Source organism: Pezoporus wallicus, unplaced genomic scaffold (genome assembly GCF_028554395.1).
Source record: "Pezoporus wallicus isolate ANWC-B61680 ecotype Strahan unplaced genomic scaffold, APGP_CSIRO_Pwel_v1 contig_8376, whole genome shotgun sequence".
NCBI lineage: Eukaryota > Metazoa > Chordata > Aves > Psittaciformes > Psittacidae > Pezoporus > Pezoporus wallicus.
The window spans coordinates 174568-193217 of NW_026641603.1; the positions used below are offsets into that span (position 1 = coordinate 174568).

At 55.9% G+C, this 18650-nt stretch overlaps 1 protein-coding gene across 19 annotated transcripts in view; it reads right to left on the reverse strand.

Moving 5' to 3' along the window:
- Positions 1-7302: 7302 nt before the first annotated feature.
- TCF3 (transcription factor 3) overlaps positions 7303-18650 on the reverse strand; it is a 69385-nt gene continuing 58037 nt past the window's right edge. For 4 of the 19 annotated variants that reach the window (XM_057424554.1, XM_057424566.1, XM_057424551.1 and 1 more), the window contains 8 exons: positions 18240-18318; positions 17383-17456; positions 16421-16624; positions 15221-15344; positions 14589-14754; positions 13427-13665; positions 9157-9301; positions 7303-7874 (listed from right to left, as the gene is read on the reverse strand). In XM_057424554.1, the coding sequence (XP_057280537.1) occupies positions 9159-9301; positions 13427-13665; positions 14589-14754; positions 15221-15344; positions 16421-16624; positions 17383-17456; positions 18240-18318 (1029 nt within the window). In that variant the 3' untranslated portion in view covers positions 7303-7874; positions 9157-9158. Of the gene's footprint in view, positions 7875-9156; positions 9302-9854; positions 10082-13426; positions 13666-14588; positions 14755-15220; positions 15345-16420; positions 16625-17382; positions 17457-18239; positions 18319-18650 lie in introns of those variants that run through there. The other 15 variants (XM_057424570.1, XM_057424557.1, XM_057424571.1 and 12 more) reach the window with 13 other exon arrangements.

Consider the following 18650-nt stretch of genomic DNA (forward strand, 5'->3'; position numbering starts at 1 on the left):
AGCATGGGGCTGCCCTCGGCGCTGCCTGAGTCAAGCGGCGTTGTCATGGCAACACCCCGTCTCCACGGGGCCATGAGGGACGAAGACCGGAAATGGCGGATGGAATCCGCCATTCCCGGTCTTCGTCCCTCATGGCCCCGTGATGCCCGCATCAAACATGAGCGCATCCATTTGGCCTAGTGGAAGGTGTCCCTGCCCGTGGCGATGGCGATGGAACTGGGTGAGCTTCCACCCCAAAGGGTGCATCTTGAGGCCCAGCCCCATTTGGCTCCATCCTCCTGCCAGGCACTTGTAGGGAGCCATCAGGTCCCCCCCCTGAGCCTTCTCCATGGGAACCCCCCCAAGTCCTTCAGCCGTTCCCCATCACACTAAGGCTCCGGCTCTGTTGACCCCTCTCCAGCACCTCCATGTCTCTCTCGCAGTGATGTCTCCCCCCCATTACCCTACACTGGGCTCCTGGGAAGGACTGGGTGTCTTTGACTTGACTTCCAATCTGCACCCTCCCAGTGCTGCCTTCACTGGGTGCTCCCCAGAGGCAAGGAAGCCAAGAGCCCTGCTGCAACCTCCCCTGTCCGCAGACACGCAGGGGCTGCATTCCCAGCTACACCCAAGGAGATGCTCCATGCAACCTGGGCTAAACCGCAGCCGGCACCGAGATGTGCACCATGGAGAGGTGGCGGAGGACCCCGTGGACCACAGCATCCACCAGAGCATCGCCCCAAGGAGGAGCTGTGCTGCAGCAGGGAGACCCCGGCACCTCCACACGACTGCCAAAGGCTTTCTGATGGCCCTCTGCAAGCTCTGGATGTGACACAGGGGTGATGTGGGGAGCTCAGACCCATGCCCGGCACGCAGGAACAGAAAGTGAGTGCTCAGTGTCTGGGAACACTGGATTTAGACTGGATATAAGGAGGAAACTCTTTCCTGTTAGGGTGGTGAGGCACTGGAATGGGTTGCCCAGGGAGGTTGTGAATGCTCCATCCCTGGCAGTGTTCAAGGCCAGGGTGGACAGAGCCTTGGGTGGCATGGTTTAATGTGAGGTGTCCCTGCCCATGGCAGGGGGTTGGAACTGGATGCTCTTAAGGTCCTTTCCAACTCAAACCATTCCATGATTCTGTTCTAAACCTGCAGTGTCTTCTCCTTCTTCTTTGGCCAAGGCACAGCCTTTAGGACCCCTTTGCATTCGCAGGTGCACCACAGCTGAAAAGACCCGGGCAAGAAGAACGAGGTTAAGGGCTATTGTTATAAAAGGTCACATTTATTGCTACATTACTGTTATATACAGGACAGTTCTCAAAGTCTACTTTAAAAAAGTTAGGATTATTTCAAAATTCCAAATAATCCAGCCAGCTGTTTGGACACTTGTATAAAATTATTTAAAAAAATGAAAACAATTCATATCTTGAGGCACTCAGAAACACAATTTTATCCCCCAATTGTGATTCATTTCAAAGGACATTTCCCCACCCCCAAAGACCTTTTTTTTTCCCTTTAATTTTTTTTGCTGGGTTAGGCATATATATATATATATTTACTATATATATAGTTCAAAACTATAATGTGTATCTGATTTAAGAACAAGGATTTCAGCCACTTAAGTACATCTGGATTTACAGGTAGGCAGCATAAACATCAAAAGCAAGGATGAGTTTTGGTTGGTTTTGAAGGGTAAAAAAAAACAACCCCTCAAAACCAACCCAAAACTCTCTATGGGGCGAATAATAAACGACTTCTGCAGGGATCTCCCATCCCCTGTCCTACAAAAATAGAGCGGAAAGAGCAACCCCAGGAACACTTCGTTTCCCCATTGAGCCCTCCAGAGCAAAGGGGTCATTTCCTGCCTGGTCCAGGCATGTGGCTGGGCTCCAACGCTGGTGGGTTTCAAGTGATTTGGGAAGACGTAGCACCGGGAAGGGGGAGCCGTGGTGTCCCCAGCTCGCTGCCATGGGGAGCCCCACAGCTCCCATGGGCACAGCCCCGGGGATGCTCTTCAGCAAAAGGCCTTGGTGTCCGGGACGCCCCATTCTGAGAGGCACAAAACCCTTTGCTCTCCTGCACTGTATTGAGATGTGAGAGGGAGTGAGTTTTGCTCCCTCTCCTTCCAGCTTGGGGGGGTGCTTGGCTGGCCCACGTTGGGTACTGCAAGACCCAAGGTGTACAAAAGCAGAGGAACACAAACACTGGTGTGGAGACGCATGGCAGGGCTGCCCCTTGCATCCCCAGGGGATGTGGGGCGAGCTGGACACACAAGGTTTGGCAGAAAGGACACCTGCAGCCTGCATCGTCCTCACCAGAGCCCTCCTCCATGCTCGGCTCATGCAGGAGCCCCACAGGCAAAGGCACTGCAGTGCTGATTCTCCAGAAGGGGGGAATTGAAGAGCAAACCTCTGAGCACAGCACCAGGTCCCCCCACACCAGCCCCGAGGCCAAGGAGGGGTGGTGACGCCATGGGACCGACCCACAGCATCCACCTCCTGAATCCTCAGGCCTCTGCCCCAGCGGATGGGCCGGCGGTGGCATGGTCCTGCCTCCCTGTGAAGGAGCCCATGGTGCCTGTGCATGAAGGGGAACAGCTTGGAGGTGCTGGCTGCGCACACTGGGGTGCACAGGAGGAAGGAAAACACACCTTCAGGCTTGGGGAGGCTGAAGGAAGATCAAGCCAAGCCAAGCCCAAGGCTCAGGCATTAACAGAGCAGTCTGTAGAGCTGGGCTGCAACAAGGTGGGACACAGCTTCTCCATTCAAAGGGTACTGGGGGAGACGGTGCGAGATGAAGGATGCTGGCAGGGAGCCACCAAGTATTGAGCAGAAGGCACAGGAGAGTGAAGGGTGCAATGGAGGAGCCCTAGGACCAGGCCTTGCCCTCTCCAATTCACTGCTAGCTCCTGCAGCGTGAGTTGGAAGGGATGTTCCTCTGGTCTCACCCCTTCTTTACCCCCTCCCAGCTCCAGGGCACAGGCCTTGAAATGCTTTTGGAGCCGCCAGAAATGAAGCTGGACCCGAAGAGCAGCAGGGAGCAGGAACTCAGCAGTCATGGACAAGAGCAGGAAGAACGGGCTGGGATGGGATGTGGAGAGCCCCAGGGGAGAGGAGAGGGAGTTGCATAGGATTTAACAGGGCAAAGACCTTGTGCAAGCTTATGGTACAGAAAACAGGTCTTACTATTGCTGGTGTTGAGCAGGAAGAGGGGAAGCCAGCGGGCACGGCTTGCTCCAGGTGAGCCAGCACTGCACCTCGGGGGCTGAGGCTCGTCCTGGCCCAACCACAGAACCAGCTTCGCTTCACCTCCCCGTTTTCAGCTCTGTTCTGACATCCCAGGCCAGAGTCACCAGCACAGCACCCAGCAGGGCCTGCAAGGGGACGACTGGCTCCGCTGGCACTCAAGTTGGCAGCCTCCCCATGGCAGCAAGGCTGAGGGGTGCAGGGGATCGGGGTTTTCCAAAGCCCCCTTCCCACCTGCCAAGGGGGAGGATGTGCTGAATGGCACCGCAAGGGCCCAGGGTTCTGCTGGCTTCAACGGGTACATGTGTGAGACACAGAGGACCTTTGCGAGCAGCTTCTGCACTGAACCTGAAACTGCAGGCTCCTGGGGGAATCCCAGCCTGCCTCTTTCCTTCCTGTTCAATCACTACCAGGCAGTGAGTGCCAAGCCTCCAGGAACCCAGCTCATCACTGACACAGGCCTGAGAGAAAAACCCCTTCCCTGAAGTCACACCAGGGGAGGTTTCACATCACACGTCTGCATTTCTCTCCTGGAGAGGGCAAAAAAACCCCAACTGCAAAGCATCCAGACCCCTAGCCCTGCAGTGACGGTGCACACGGAAGGGGCAGCAAGCTGACCCCACTGCCTGGGGCTGGCATGGACCTGCTGCTGACAGCCGGATGCAGGATCAATGCACGCAAACCATCAGCCTAGACACCGCTCTTGCTCTCAGTGCAGACCTAGAGTGGTACAGAGCAGGATCTGGATGTCCCAGGTCCTGTCCCTCCTGCCAACACACCTCTGCAGGATACCTAGTGCAAGCTGTAAAAGCAGGGAGCAGAGAGCCCGAGGAGATGTTGTTGAGCTGCCCTCAAGCCAGGCCACATGCTCTCACTGGTGGGTCACAGGCCAAACCAAGGGGAGGTGCCACACAAGCAGCTTTCCATGGAAGCAGTGCCCCTGGGACCCCGGTTGTGCTGTTTGATTTCCTTCCTGAGGAAGGAAGCTTTGGGGGTGAGTGTGGTTTGTGGGCCCCATTGATAAGGGGCACACAGCCCAGGAGAACTCCTGCAGGTAAGGCTGAGAGAGGAAGCAGAACAGTCAATGCTGCTCTGCAGCGTGACACCTCTCCTTGCGAGGGCCATGCAGACAGGCAGACAAGCATGGAGAGGGGCAAAAGCAATCAGCAGATGGCACAGACCCTGGCCCGCTCTGCCCATGGCACCTAAAGATGAGAGTCTCAGTTCAACAGGCTGGTATTTCAGGGCTGGCCTGGGGGCATTTTGAGGACAGCACCCAACAGTGCTCACTGTCACAAAAGCCACTTTCCCTGTCGCCACAGCAGGCACCACATTCACACTGAGCCAAACCCCCTGGCAAGCCAAAGGAGTTTTTCCTTGCTGCATTCCACAATTGCTCCCTGGGCACCTGGGGAGCAGAGATGCCACTGAGGCAGCTTCTGGGCATTACCAGTCCCCAGCACCGCGCTTTCCTGCTGGAGCAACCAAGGTCTCCTCCAGAGCCTGGCACTGAGGAGGGTTTATGTTTGAGGACCTTCATCCAAACCTTGCCGAGGACCTAAAGCTGCTTTTGCCGTCAAGGGAACAGCATCTAAACCACCTGAACGCAGATGAAAAGCCCCAGCTCTGTTGCAGTGCCTGATGGTGTGGGGATGGAGCCCCCCCCCAGCTCTGCAGAGCATCAGCCAGGATGAAGGAGTTGAACAAATCATCAGTCTTCTCCGATTCCCAATTGTGTTTCCAGGTTTTTCTTGCCCACAGCCCCTCTCCAATGCAGCTGTACGCGACATGACCAGCACCTCAAACTCTTGTTGCAAAATCCAGGTGTTGGGGAAGCACTTTTGGTTTTCCTTTTCCATGGTCTCAAGCTTGCCAGGGCTGGGACATTGCTCCGGCCCTCCCTGGTCCTGGGGCAGTGGCACTGAAGCAGCAGAACAGCCTGAGCAGAGCACACCAATGGCCTCAGCACCATCCTTATGAAAGGGCAAGGAATGCTCAGGGGATGAAGCAGAGAGCAGCCGGTGAGTCTCCAGTTCCTAGCCCAGTTGTCTGAGCATCCAGACCTGGCTGCAGAGGGGCACTGTCCCCTCCCTGCGTGTTTTACTTGCTCCAACCCAACGTGGCAGGATGCTTCAGGAAGACATGGCTTGTACTGCAAGGGACCTGCTCCACAGGGGAACGCTGGTGCCCATGGAGGAAAACCTCATCCGCCTCACACTGCCCGGTGCTTCTGCAGGCAGAAGGAGCCAAGGGAGGGAAGGAAGAGCGCTGTAACCTGACGAGTTCCTTAGGCTGAAACACGTCTGGTGACACAGGTGAGAAGGATGCATGTTCCTGGGCTGCAGGGACCGCAGCCACCGACCCTTCCAGCCTTCCTGGAGCTGGAGGCTGCTGTGGGCTCAGGTCTCACCACACTGAAGCGCTGGTGGGAGCAGCGGGCTGTAGGCTGGGAAAGCCAGGAGCCCCTGGAAGCCTGAGAGCTATGGTGGGACACTGCAGTGCCAGAGGGATGCTACAGAGGCTGAGCCCGTGGTACCCAGGTGTAGGTGGGAGATGATCAATGTCCTGAGCATTTCTGGCAGGTTTTGCTGGAGCACGAAGCATAGCAATGAGCACAGAGGAGGTATAACCAGGAGGTTATACCAAAGCCTGGGATTGCTGGGAAGTGCTGGAGGACTTCATCTTGTGTGCCAGTCCTGCCCTTTCCCTGTGCCAAAACAACACAGCTTTCCCAGGAGCACTGGCCAGAGAAGCAGAGGGGAGAGATGGGCCCTGCTGCTGCAGGTCCTGCTGTACTTGCTGTTCCCATGTTCCCCCTGACATGTCGTGGGCCACCTCTGAGATGGGATTTAACACGTTCCCCCCAAGAGCTAACCCTGTCCACCCCCAGAGCTGGGAAGAACTGGGCACAAAATGCTTCAGAAGGGGAAGGAGAGGGAAGAACCAAGATTAAATTTCCATGGGATGGTTTTCCACTACCAACTCCAGAATGGCTACCAACAGCTCAGCACCACTGAGCATCTCTTCATTTGCTCCTGCACCTCCAGGCACGCTAAGGGTCTTCCTCCTGCTGAGCACACTGGAGCGGTCAGAAGTGACATTGGGAAGCCCTTGGAGCGCAGGAATCGTCGGCTTGGCTGCTGGAGCATGGTATGCTCATTGTTCCCCTCCTTTCCAGCACCGAATGGGGAGCCCATGTGGAGGTGACTGGCCACTTTGTGTCCTCATGGCAAACCAGGCAGCGTGCCGAGCTGAGAGTGCCTCCAATTGGATTGGACTGGATTGGAGACGTGACAGTGGGGAAGGTGTGGTATGAAACCAGCCCTCGCCACAACCTGCAGTGTTCTGCCCCTCTGCTGAGGTGGCTCCAGTGAGGGGAGAAGCTGTGCTGGATCCTGCTGCTGGTCCCGGCTTGCTGAGGGCTGGAGGGAGCGCCCAGCCAGGTCACTGCTCCCCTGCCTGCTGCCAGCATCCACGGCTCCGGCTGCTGCAAGGCTGCTGACACCGTGTCCTGCTGCTGCCTTCGCTCCATCCACCTCGGCCTCTTCCCAGTCCTCCGGCTTTGTTCAGTTCAGCTTTGTTCTGCGCTGCCCCGGGAAGCGCCTCTTGGAGCGGGCGTTTGCTTGGATGCAGGGGCACGGAGCGCTTCCCTCCGGCCAGGGCTTCCCTCTTGCCTCTGTGTTGCTTTCTTTGCTTACCTTGGAAGCATCCCATTGTCTCGGTTCTCTTCCACCCCCACGATGTTCTGGGTGGGCCGTGGGGCACCTCCTCTCCCGGGTGGGATCGCAGCCTCCGGGATGCTCCAGGAGTAAAGCAGAGACCCTCAATGGCCCTTGGTCACCTCCCAGAAGGAGCAGGAGCACGGCTGAGGGATGCTGCTCAACCGGCTTCGCTGTTTAACTTCCTCTGCCCATCTCAGAAGTGGCCAAAAGCAAAGAGACGGTGACTTCAGCCCATCAGTTTGTTTCTGTCTAATGGAAGGTCCAAGCCAAGCAAGGATGAACATCCCCTTGCTGTGGCTACATTCGCTTTTAGTGGCTTGCAGAGCCGAATGTGAGAATTCCTCTCTTTATATCCAGTCTCTCTTAATACAATTTTACTACTCTGGTTGATTCTAAAGATGCAACGTTAACTATAGAAACAGCAGCAGAAAAGCATGTGGGGTACAAGACTTTTTTTTTTTTGTGTTTTTTATACAAAAAAAAAAAGAATTATTTTCGTTGCTTACAAAACATATGCAAAAGAAGCTAAAAAAAAACAAAACAAAACAAAAAAAAACCAACCCAAAGGCATTGCTATTTGTTCTACATAAAAAAAAAATCTCGTAACTAATGTTCTTTTTTTTTTTCATTTAAAAAAAGAAATATCAAGCTTAGGCACAATTTTGCTGCTGGCTGCTTGCGAACAAGCCAAGAGACCACGCCACCCCCTCCTAACTGAGTGATATGTATTGACTGGTCTGCACTTTATACTTAAGGCAATTTTTGTTTGCTTGCTTTTGACAAGGTGTGTGTTTTCCACCCCTTACGTCACGCCAGGATCCGTCCACGTGTGTCAGTATTAGCAGGACTAAAGTTTATGGGGAGAGAAGGTTGCAGGTCACCCCGAGGGTTTTCTTCCTACAGATCTCTGGATCCAGAAGAAGAAACAGATCTACAAATGGGAAAAGAAAAAGCCCAAAAGGCTGAAGTGAGAGAAACCCAAATGGGAACAAAACCGCTCCTCAAACTCAACGTCTCCTCCTGCTGCAGCCTTGTGTCTGCAGGAGTCAGCCCCAATGCTCGATGTGGCTGCAGCAGAGCCCAGACATGAACTCACTGAGCTGCCAAGACACCGGCTTTGGCTTTTGTCTTTTCAGGGCAGCCGCAGGTGCAGGGGATGTCAAAGAACCCCAGCCTGCTTTGGCTTGGAAGGGACCTTAAAGCTCCTCCAGTTCCAACCCCTGTGGCCCCTCTCTGGACCATCTCCAACAGGTCCACGTCCTTTGGGTACTGAGGACTCCAGAGCTGGATCAGGACTGCAGAAGGGGTCTTCCCAGAAGGCAGCAGAGGGGGAGAATCCCCTCCCTCGAGCTGATGCTCGTGCTCTGGGGATGCAGCCCAAGATACAATTGGTCTTCTGGGCCGCAAGTGCACACTGCCTGCACATGTCCACTCTTCCATCCACCAGTACCCCAAGGCCTTCTCACTCCCTTCATCCCCCAATCCATGTACTGCTAGCCAGCCCAGGGCCAGCACCCTGCACTTGGCCTTGTTCAATCTCATAAGGTTCACATGGGCTCACTTCTCGAGCTTGTCCAAGGCCCTCTGGATGCATCCCATCCCTCCAGCGTGTCACCTGCACCATTCAGCCTGGTGCCACATGCCCTAGGGTGTGCTGGAGCTGCAAGCTGACACACTGCAGCACAGGACCCACTGCTCCTGATCTCCTCAATCCCCCCCCAGACATCCCTGCACCCCTGAGGCCAAATGGGGTCAGTTAATGCTGGCCAAGCACAGGCTTCCCTTAGACATGGGGACAGCACAAAGCCTGCATCTGCCACGGTCTCGCTGGAAGAATTTCACCTTCTGGGTCTTGGCATTTCTGGGACCTGCTCATTCCCTCCCATAGGTTCACCAGGAAAAGGAGCTGCTGGTTTCCAGAAGCCAAATGGGGCAGGGCTGGGAGGGACAGAGCAGAGGTGGGTTCACCCAGGGTAGTGCAAGCATCAAAGCCCTCTGTCTCGCCTACAGGGCTGCACCTCTCTCATGGGGCAGAGGCTTTGGGTCTCCCCAGACAAGCAAAAGACATGCACATGCAAGTCATTTACTGAAAGTCAATTAGGAAGGACACCAGTTCATGCCAAACTAATGGGGCCTGAGCATCCATCCAGCATGCACTGGCAGTGGGTTGGACCCACAGTGGGGTGCTGGGATCAGAGGGTGAGGGATGATACCTTTACATGTGTCCAACAGGGTTGTGACCATCTCCTAGACCAGGATGTGAAGCTGAAAGTGTCATCTGGGGATCTCCTACTACTCCGGACACTTTCTCTTCTTCCCGACGCTTCAAGCAGGCTGCTTTAGGGTTCAGATTGCGCTCTATGCCAAAAAACATCAAGGGAAGGAGGGAGGGAGGGAATGAAGCAACCTCAGTTTGTGCAACAGCATCACGCGCGCCAGCAGCATCCAAAAGAGAGAGCAAGGACAGAGTCCCAGGACAGACAGATGGGACCATGCGAGGAAACCACCTCAGTGCAAGCTGCTCTTTGCCTGCTGCTCCTTGCAGTGGCTGCAGGAACTTGGCCAGACCCCTGGTAATAAAGCAGAACCCCACGCCCGGCTCAGACACCATGCCCATTGAAACATGTCCTTGCTTAGAGAGAGAGAACCCCAAGCGCCTCGGCCAGCTCTCGGAGTTGAGGACTGAGTTTTCCAAAGCTGCTTAATGGAATGCAGAGGCCAAATTCCCATTAAGCAGGAAAGGGGGGTGGCCGGAGCGGCCTGGAATCCACCCCAGGGCCAGGGCTTTGGAAAGCTCCACCAGTGCAAACAGCAGGAGTCACAACAGAGATGGACACACACGCAGAGACATGGAGGGGAGGGGGGGGAGGAAGAGAAAGGCCCCGAAAGGCACCTGCAGCTGTTACCATACCTCGTACTTGCTGCTCCAGGCCCAGAATGACCTGCACCGCTTGCTGTAGGATGATCAGTTTGGTCTGTGCTTTGTCCGTTTTTAAGTGCATCTGACACATGCGTCCCAGTTCTTTAAAGGCCTCGTTAATGTCCCGCACACGCACCCTTTCCCTGGCGTTATTGGCCATTCTCCTCTCCCGGTCCCTCAGATCTTTGTCCTCCAGTGACAAGGCCTCGTCTGTACTGCTGGGTTCATAGCACCACAGGGATTAGTTAGGGGGGTGGGAGCGGGGAGGAGGGGGGGCTCTACGTTGCCGTGCTGGTAGTGCTGCTGGTGTCCACTGCAAACGGCTCAAACAGCCTCACTCTGCAAAGCCAATTCGTCCTGGGCGCTTCCTGGAGCAGCCTCTGTGAGCCACAGCAAGGTGCTGCCAGCACGGGGCCGGAGGGTGCTGCCAGGGGTGAGAGCGGGCAGGGGATGCAGTCTCAGCACCCTCACTTTCTCTTCTCTGCACAACTTCGCCTTCCTGTTCGGTTTTGGCTGAAAACCCAAAAGTTCAGGGGGGGTTCCGCAGCCAAAACCATCAGGTTCCATGTCCCAAGGAAAGGCTTTTTGGCAGACAGCAAATCTCTGTTTGTGAGATTTCCGTCAGAAATCACATCTGCGGCAAAATCATGGAATGGGTTGGGTTGGAAGGGACCTTAAAGCTCCTCCAGCTCCAACCCCCTGCCACGGGCAGGGACCCCTTCCACTGGAGCAGCTTGCTCCAAGCCCCTGTGTCCAACCTGCCCTTGAACACTGCCAGGGATGGGGCAGCCACAGCTTCTCTGGACACCCTGTGCCACTGAAGGTGCTTTGGGCAGCCAGACCCAGACTTTCTTATGGGTGCAGCAGCAGGGGCCAGATCCAAGTGCTCCAGCTGCTGCTGAGCATCAGTCGCACGCAGACAATGAATCCAGATCCTTCCACCCAGCAAACTCACACTGGAAGGCGTTGATTTTCCTTTCCAGGCACTGTCAGGAGTTCTGGGAGAGCCTCCACCACTGGCAGCACTCCAGGGGTGCCCAAAACAGGCAGGGATTGGGAGGGCAAAGGCAGAGTTGTGCTGGCAGCATCTTAAAGGGCAGCCTGGCCTGCAGCCCGTCCCCTGCACACCCCAGTTTAGGGTACAGACGACCTTCTCCCCCAGAGCAAAAACTGTTGCAGTGAAGACCCCTATCTGAGGAGGGTCCCTGGGTGAGACCTGGCACTGGGACAGACCTTGGCCTTCGGCTCCAGGGGAGCCATGTGGGGATGAGCCTTCACCAAAGAGTCAGAGCCTTCAGATGGTCCCAAGTGTGTGAATGGGGAGCAAGGGCTCCCCAGGCAAACGTCTGCCTACGTGGGACAGGAAGCTGCCCACTGTCAATGCCTGCATCCTCTCCATGCTGTCTTGTCCCTGCCTGCATCCCCTCCTCACTGCCACCTTCTCGCCAGCAGGTCCAGGATGGCCAGAACCCTGGCTGATGGCTCCCTTCAGCAGGGACACAGCTCCAGCAGCAGCTGTGCAGGATGGGGCCATCTCCCTGCCACCAGCCAGTGGTTTGCATGGCCCCTGCAGGGTCACAGAACCACAGAATAGTCTGGGTTGGATGGAACCTTCAAAGCTCATCCAGTGCAACCCTGCTGCAATGAGCAGGGACATCTTCACCTACATCAGGTTGCCCAGAATCACATCCAGCCTGGCCTGGATGTCTCCAGGGATGGGGCATCCATCACCTCTCTGTGCAACCTGTGCCAGTGTTTCACCACCCTCATTGTAAAGAATTTCTTCCTCGCATTCAGCCTGAATCTCCCTCTTTTAGTTTAAAACCATCACCCCTTATCCTATCCAAGTTACATCCTTCAGGTTATAAGGACGTACAGTGAACTTGCGCCCTGCTCAAAGGGGGCACTGACCTGCCTGGCCGCCTTCAAAACCCATTCCTTTCCTCCCCTGTTAGCGCCTGATGGCACAAGGAGGATCCTGGCAGCCCCCCAGCTGGGACCCAACGACCTCAATTCCACAGCAGCGATGCAGGAGGGGATGTGGGACTTGACTTCCCTCCTTGCAAAGCAGCCTGAAGGCCAAAGCTGCCTGCACCAAGGCCGGCGGCGGCAGCAGCGTGCGGGGCTCGGCTCGCTTCCCTCCAGGAAGGGTTTAAAAAGGGACAAGCGTGGGAGACCAAAGTGAACACGGTGCCAACTCTGCCTGCCCCTGCCCCTGCCCCCCGCCGCCCCGTGGCTCCTGCCTCACTCCGCAAGCAGCAAGTAGAAGGTAGAGAGTGGGACCCCCGAGAGGTCACGGCTGGGGACTGTCTGTAGGAGATCGGAAAGAACAGAACTGAGAAATAAAAACTGGAAATCCACAAAAAGCAAAAGGAAGGGGAATTACTAAAAAAAAAAATAAATAAAAAAACCAAAAGAGACAGGAAAAAAATATCCATGTTATGAAAGGCAAAAAATTACAAACTGAAGAGAGGCACAAAGGACTCCAACATCAATGCAACAGCAGAGGCCAGCAGAGAGGAGCACAGCCAGGCACAAACCAGCGATGGTGTTACAACAGCCTCTGCAGAGAGAAAGGGGGTTAACCTGCCACGGGAGCACGAGCATGCACTGCAGGATGCAGGAACCAAGCAGCAAAGGCCTCCGGAGTGGGAAGCCAAAGCCTTCCGCTTCCCCTCCCACTGGGACACGGGGAAGCACTGGTGGCTGAGGGGGATGCACAAGTGGGAAGGACAGAGGAAGGGAGAGAAAAGAAGGAAGGAAAGGAAGGGAAGGAGGAAAGGAAAGGAAAGGAAAGGAAAGGAAAGGAAAGGAAAGGAAAGGAAAGGAAAGGAAAGGAAAGGAAAGGAAAGGAAAGGAAAGGAAAGGAAAGGAAAGGAAAGGAAAAGGAAAGGAAAAGGAAAGGGAGAAAGGAAAGGAGAAAGGAGAAATGGGAAGGGGAAAGGGGGAGGAAAAAAAGGAAAAGGAAAAGAGGGAGGGAAAGGAGGGAGGGAAGGAAGTGTCTCCATGCCGCTGCCCCTCCATGGCTCCAGCGAGGTGTTCCTGGGTGCCCACAGCCATGGGGCTGGGAGTGCAGAGCCCTGTGCTGGGCTGGCCAGCGGGGATGGGGCATCGCCCGCTGCTGGGAGCAGAGCCTGGCTCTGTGCTTGGAGCAGAGGCATCAGATCTGCATCCCCTGTGCGAAACGTGGGTTTTTTTTGTTGTACTCCCCCATTTTGGGGGGCAAGCAGCTGAACCAAACACCTTGCTGCAGGAGAGCGAGGACGGTGCGGGTACCCCCGCGGGGCCTGGCATGCAGCACACGCGGCGGCAGCGGGGGGGCGAAGGAGCAAACAGCAGGGATCCAAACCGGGTTAAAAACCAAATACTTAAAATAATAAAAGAAACAAAAAAAAAAAAGAGGTAAAAAAAAACCAAACAAGACATCGACAGCCTCGAGAACCCAAGGCCACAGGGCAGAGAGACAGTGCAAGGCACCAGAGCACATGTGTCACAGGAGACAGACAGACAGCCCCGTGCCGATCAGATACGTCAAATATCACCACTCCGGGACCCTCACTGACCTCTAACTTGTTGCTCCAGGTTCAGTATGACTGATACGGCCTGGTGGAGGATTAGCAGTTTGGTCTGCGGTTTTTCGCTGTTTAGGTGGAGTTGGCACATGCGTCCGAGCTCTTTAAAGGCCTCGTTGATGTCACGGACCCGCAGGCGCTCACGGGCATTATTGGCGACCCTCCTTTCTCTCTCTCTCTCGGCTTTTTGCTCTGGGGGAAGAAGATCGTCCTCCTCATCCTCATCTTGACTAATGGTTTAAAATAAGAACGAGACAGGGACATTCCTCGCGTGCACTCTCAGCACTGGTCAACTCACAGAAAAGCAACACACATCCGAGGCACCGAGACACCGCACCCCACGCGTGCTCAGGCACGGGGTCTGTACACAGAAGCCATTCAGGTTCTTCTTCTGCCTCTGTTTTGGGGTCTGTTTGGTTTTAAACGACACAGAAAGAAACCACAAAGCGACTTAAGGCCTGAGCTTGTTGCTGGCAGCTTGTAAGGTGGCCTGGATAAAGTGTAAGGGGCAACACTGGTGCCCCAAGCTGGTGTTTTGGGAAGCTGCAGCCCTCTGCCTCCAGGCCAGGAGGTGGCTGCAGTGTGGAGGAGCAGGGCTGGTGCTGCCCCTTTGGGCAGCAGCACCCTGGTGAGGTCTCCGAGCTGACGGTGAGGTTGCAGACAAGCCAGCACGCAGGGAAGCCTCAACGTGCTCCACTGCCACATACCTGACTGGATGTGACAGAGGATACAAGAGCCCAGAGCCAACAGTGGAGATGACCAGAGGCAGGGAGGAGGTCAAAAGCTTCCCAGCCCCTGGCTGAGGGCAGTTGAGCATTAGGTCCCTTCTAGTCCTTTCCATGCATGGCCACAAGCAAAGCTCCAAGAGACCACGCAGTGAGTGCAGTTTGTGTGGGTAAAGGCACAAGCCCTCTGCTTTAGGAGCACGAGGAAGCCCTGAGGCCACGGGGATGGAGGCCAGCAGCAAAGGATGGCAGGGCCCCTTCCCCAACAGCGGGAGCCCAGGCTGGGCCATCCCTGTGTGAGGACACTCAAGGCTCCTGTGGTGGGTCTGTGCCATAGGAAGATCCCTGGCCACAGCGGGCTGAGCCCAGTGGCCGGGGATCACTATGGCTGTACCCCAGCCTGGTTACGTGTAAGTGAAGGGAGAGACCTGTTCAAAGAGCACCTTGTTCTGTTCCTGGAGGGTTTCAGCTCCTTCTTCTCCTCTTCGGAGTTATCTGCCACCGACGTGTTCTCCTCGTCCTCCTTCTCTTCCCTCTTTATTTCACTGGTTCCCGAGGAGACACTGCTTCGCCCCAGCCCCCCTGACAAGCCTGCTGAGGGAAGCAGAGCCACACATGGAAGGTTGGAGGAGCCTGACCCACACAGAGTCCCCAGGCCCTGCTCCTGTTGCACTGCATCCCCAGCATGTGGCCTCCCAGCCTCATCCTGCATTGCTGCTCTGCAGGAAGAGGAGTTACTGGGGTGCTGGCTCTGCCCTGCCACCACTCCCTGCTCTTCCCCTGCCCACCTTCCAGGTCCAACCTCACTCAGCAGAGCAGGACCCAGTGGCTCTGTGCACCCAGAGCTGGCAGAAGAGGCAGGAACACTTAGGCTAAACCTCTGGAAAAGGCTCAAGGCAGGAACAGGCCTGGGGATGCTGCAAAGAAGCACCAGCCTTGCAAGAGCACCCATATCCACCCCTCCCAGGCTGCTGCTGCACAGGGCTGGACCTAATGGGTGACCTGAATCTCCCCTGTGGCAGGCAAGCCCCAAGCATGCAGGTGAGCAGAGCTGCCTTACCGCTGTACGTGTCCTGCTGCCTGTTGAGGTCGGGGAGGGAGCTGGGCTGTGATGGAAGTGTAACGTGGTTGTGGAGCATGTTGGGGTTGCTGGACAACCCATCTTCGGGGTGACCTCCTCCCACCTACAGCAGAACAGGCAGAGCAAGCCTTGAGAGGGGGGAAGCAGCATGGCCAGTGGGGATGGGCACAGTCACGCCGAGCATCTATGCTGAGCAGGCTGAGGTGCAGCCACATGCCCTCCCCACACACTCCCACTATCCAGGCTGCAGGCATGCAGGAGGGAAGAGCCAACTTGCTCCGTGGCACGGGCACTGCAGGTCAGCTGCATCAAGCAGAGACCCCAACAGTGCTGCTTCCCCCTTACTCGCTTAGTAGCTGAGTCTGGGGAGCTCAGGAGGGAAGCACATGTGGTTCTTTAGAGGGACTGGAGATGTGTTACTGCTTGCTGCAGTAGGAAACCAGCTCTCCTGTGGTCACCAGCCTCTGGACAATGGGGACCCCAGCATCCATGTGCTCAAGGCACCCAGGACCTGTCGTGCTCCGTGGAGCCCAAAAGAGCCATCACACATCAGCACTCCCCATGTGCATAGCAGGATGTGGTGCCAGCCTGAATGGTTGGCAGCTGAGAAGTCCTGGCAATACCTGGCTCTCTATACCTGTGCAGATCTATACCTGGTGCCTCTATACTTCTCTATACCTGGTGCCCTACACCAGATCTCTCTCCTCCTTCCTGCACATCCCAAGGACAGCTTGAAGCTGTTTTGAGGGATTTCCATCCATCTTAGAGGGAAAGAAGAAGAGCTTTCACCAATTCTGCCTGTCCTGAGAAGGAGCATGAGCAAGTGGCATGAGGGAGCTTGTGCCCGAGAGCCACCACTGTCCTTGGTGTTGATCCAACCCTCCTGCATGAACAAGGTGAGACAACACATGTCACCCATTCCAAGCTGTCACCAGCTGACCCAGCCTGGACCTCACTGAGCTCTTCTCACAACAAAGGCAACAAGGCCAGGCTGGATAGGGCTCAGAGCAAGCTGCTCCAGTGGAAGGCTTCCCTGCCCGTGGCAGCGGTTGAAGCTGGAGGAGCTTTAAGGTCCCTTCCAACCCAAACCATGATCTTCTGACTCCTCTGGATGCAGGCACCCTGCCACAAGGGTCCCCAGCATGTCCCCGCCAGCTGCCCCCATGCTTCCACACTTACCAGGCTCGGGTGCCTGTTCCCCAGGGACATGACTGAGGCCGGGAAGGCCTGGCCCAGGCTGCCCACGGTGGCACTGTGGGCTGGTGCTGAGCCCAGCAGCCCGTGCATGTCCCCGTGGTTGCTCGGCATGGCGGCTGTCTGGCCCACAGCGTGATTCCTCAGCACGTGGATGGCTTCATCCAACCTGTCTTCCATTTTGTTTTGCTTGAAGGACAGGACAGAGATACACAGCTACGTTAATGCCTATAAAGCCAGCAACCCACTACAGCTCTGCATGCTGGTGGCAGTCATGCACTCAGCTACTGCAAGGCAGGGGAGAAACAACCCCTGGGGAAGTCAGTGGCATCCCCTAAAGGCACAAGGGGTCACACAAGTGGAACTGGGCTTCTTCAGCCTGGAGAAGAGAAAGCTCCTGAAGGGGAGACCTGAGAGCAGCTCCACTGCCTAAAGGGGCTGCAGGGAACATGGAGAGGGGCTTGGGACAAGGGCCTGTAGGGACAGGCCAAGGGGAATGGCTTGAACCTGCCTGAGGGGAGACTGGGATGAGCTCTTAGGCAGAAGCTCTTCCCTGGGAGGGTGCTGAGGCGCTGGCACAGGGTGCCCAGAGAAGCTGTGGCTGCCCCATCCCTGGCAGTGTTCAAGGGCAGGTTGGACACAGGCGCTTGGAGCAAGCTGCTCCAGTGGAAGGGGTCCCTGTCCGTGGCAGGGGCTGGGGCTGGAGGAGCTTTGAGGTCCCTTCCAACCCAACTCATTCCATGATTCTGTGATTCTGTAACTGCTCAGGAAAGGGAGGCAAAAACTGGACAGACCCACAGGGTCCAACTCTGCTGCAGTGCCCAGCTCTGTTGCTTTCGACCATTGTCCATCTATCAACTAACCACCTTCCTCTTACCCAAGCCCTTTACTAGGCATGCAAGGGATGGAACAGAAAAGGAGAAGACAGACCTTTAAGCGACACTTACTAAAGTGTGGAGGCTCCCTTCGTAGCTGGGAGATAAGGCACCCTGTCCGCTTGCCCGTGACCACTGAGATGTGCCTGTGAACAAACAGGGAGAGCTTGGGACCGGGCACAGCTGCCACTAGATGGTGCTGGGAGCTGGGCCACCATGGCACGTGTGGCAACCCATGGGCCACCACTCATCAGCAGATACTGAGCTCAGGCCCCTACAGTGGGCTCATTTCTGCTCTGCATCAGCAGGACACTGAGCTTGGGCCTTCAGACCTCGAGAGGTTTTTTAGGTGTGAGTAAGCTTGCTGGGAGCAGCAGCCTAGGGGGTGATGCTGCTGAAAGGAGACCTCTGCCACCAGATGGGAGCAGAGATGGGCTTTCATCCATTGGCTGCTTCTCGCTTCCCACTGCTCTCCTTCCATGGCAGACAAAACCAGGCATGAACCATCCGAGATGGGATGCTCAGGATGCTTGGGACAGGGTCTGTCTGAAGGGTAGGAGCAGGTCCCCTTGGGTGGCAGCAATGCTTTAACTCAAGCAGAGCCACCTGCCCCTTATACAGGGGCAAAAAACAGTGCAGGCACAGCCGTTTGCAGCAGGCAGGCATTGCTTGGCCCCAAAAAGGGGGAAAGCTCCAATCCACTAAAGCAGCCAGACATGTGGCTTCACAGGGCCATTTAAAGAGCATCTTCCTGTCTTCTTGTCCTTCCTCATCACTCCCCTACATTTAAAAGCGAAGTGGACTTGGCAAGATTGCCCCAAGTGTCTTTGATGAGGGTTTGGGGCTGCCTGGGGAAGTACACAGCCATGGATCTCTTGAAAGCAAACCTGACATCCCCCTTTGTGCAAAAATCAGTGGTTTTCACCCACCTGCAAGGCCCTGAGGGGAGCCGACCGGTGTGGAGGGGTTGGAGGAGAAGTTATTGCTAGAGTGATCCGGGGAGTAAATCTGCAGTGAGAGAAGCAGGATCTGGTCAGCAGCACCCACCCTGCCACGGCTCAGCCCTCCCCAAGCCAGGTGCAGCAGGACCACTGAGGGTAGCCCATTCCCATACCCACACCCCACAGCTTCCCCAGGAGAGCCAGGGCCCCTCTGTCCCCACTGCACAGCTCTCTGTTCTTCAGGTCCCACCTTGGAGGAAAGCAAGAGCCCCAAGAAATCACTGCAGGGTACAGAAACAAAGGTCCCTGCATTGAACAGGAGAGAGGCAACCCCAAGCTCTGAGAGCCCAGTGGGACCAGTACCCTCCAGTTTGAACCCGCACATGCAGGCCCAGCGCT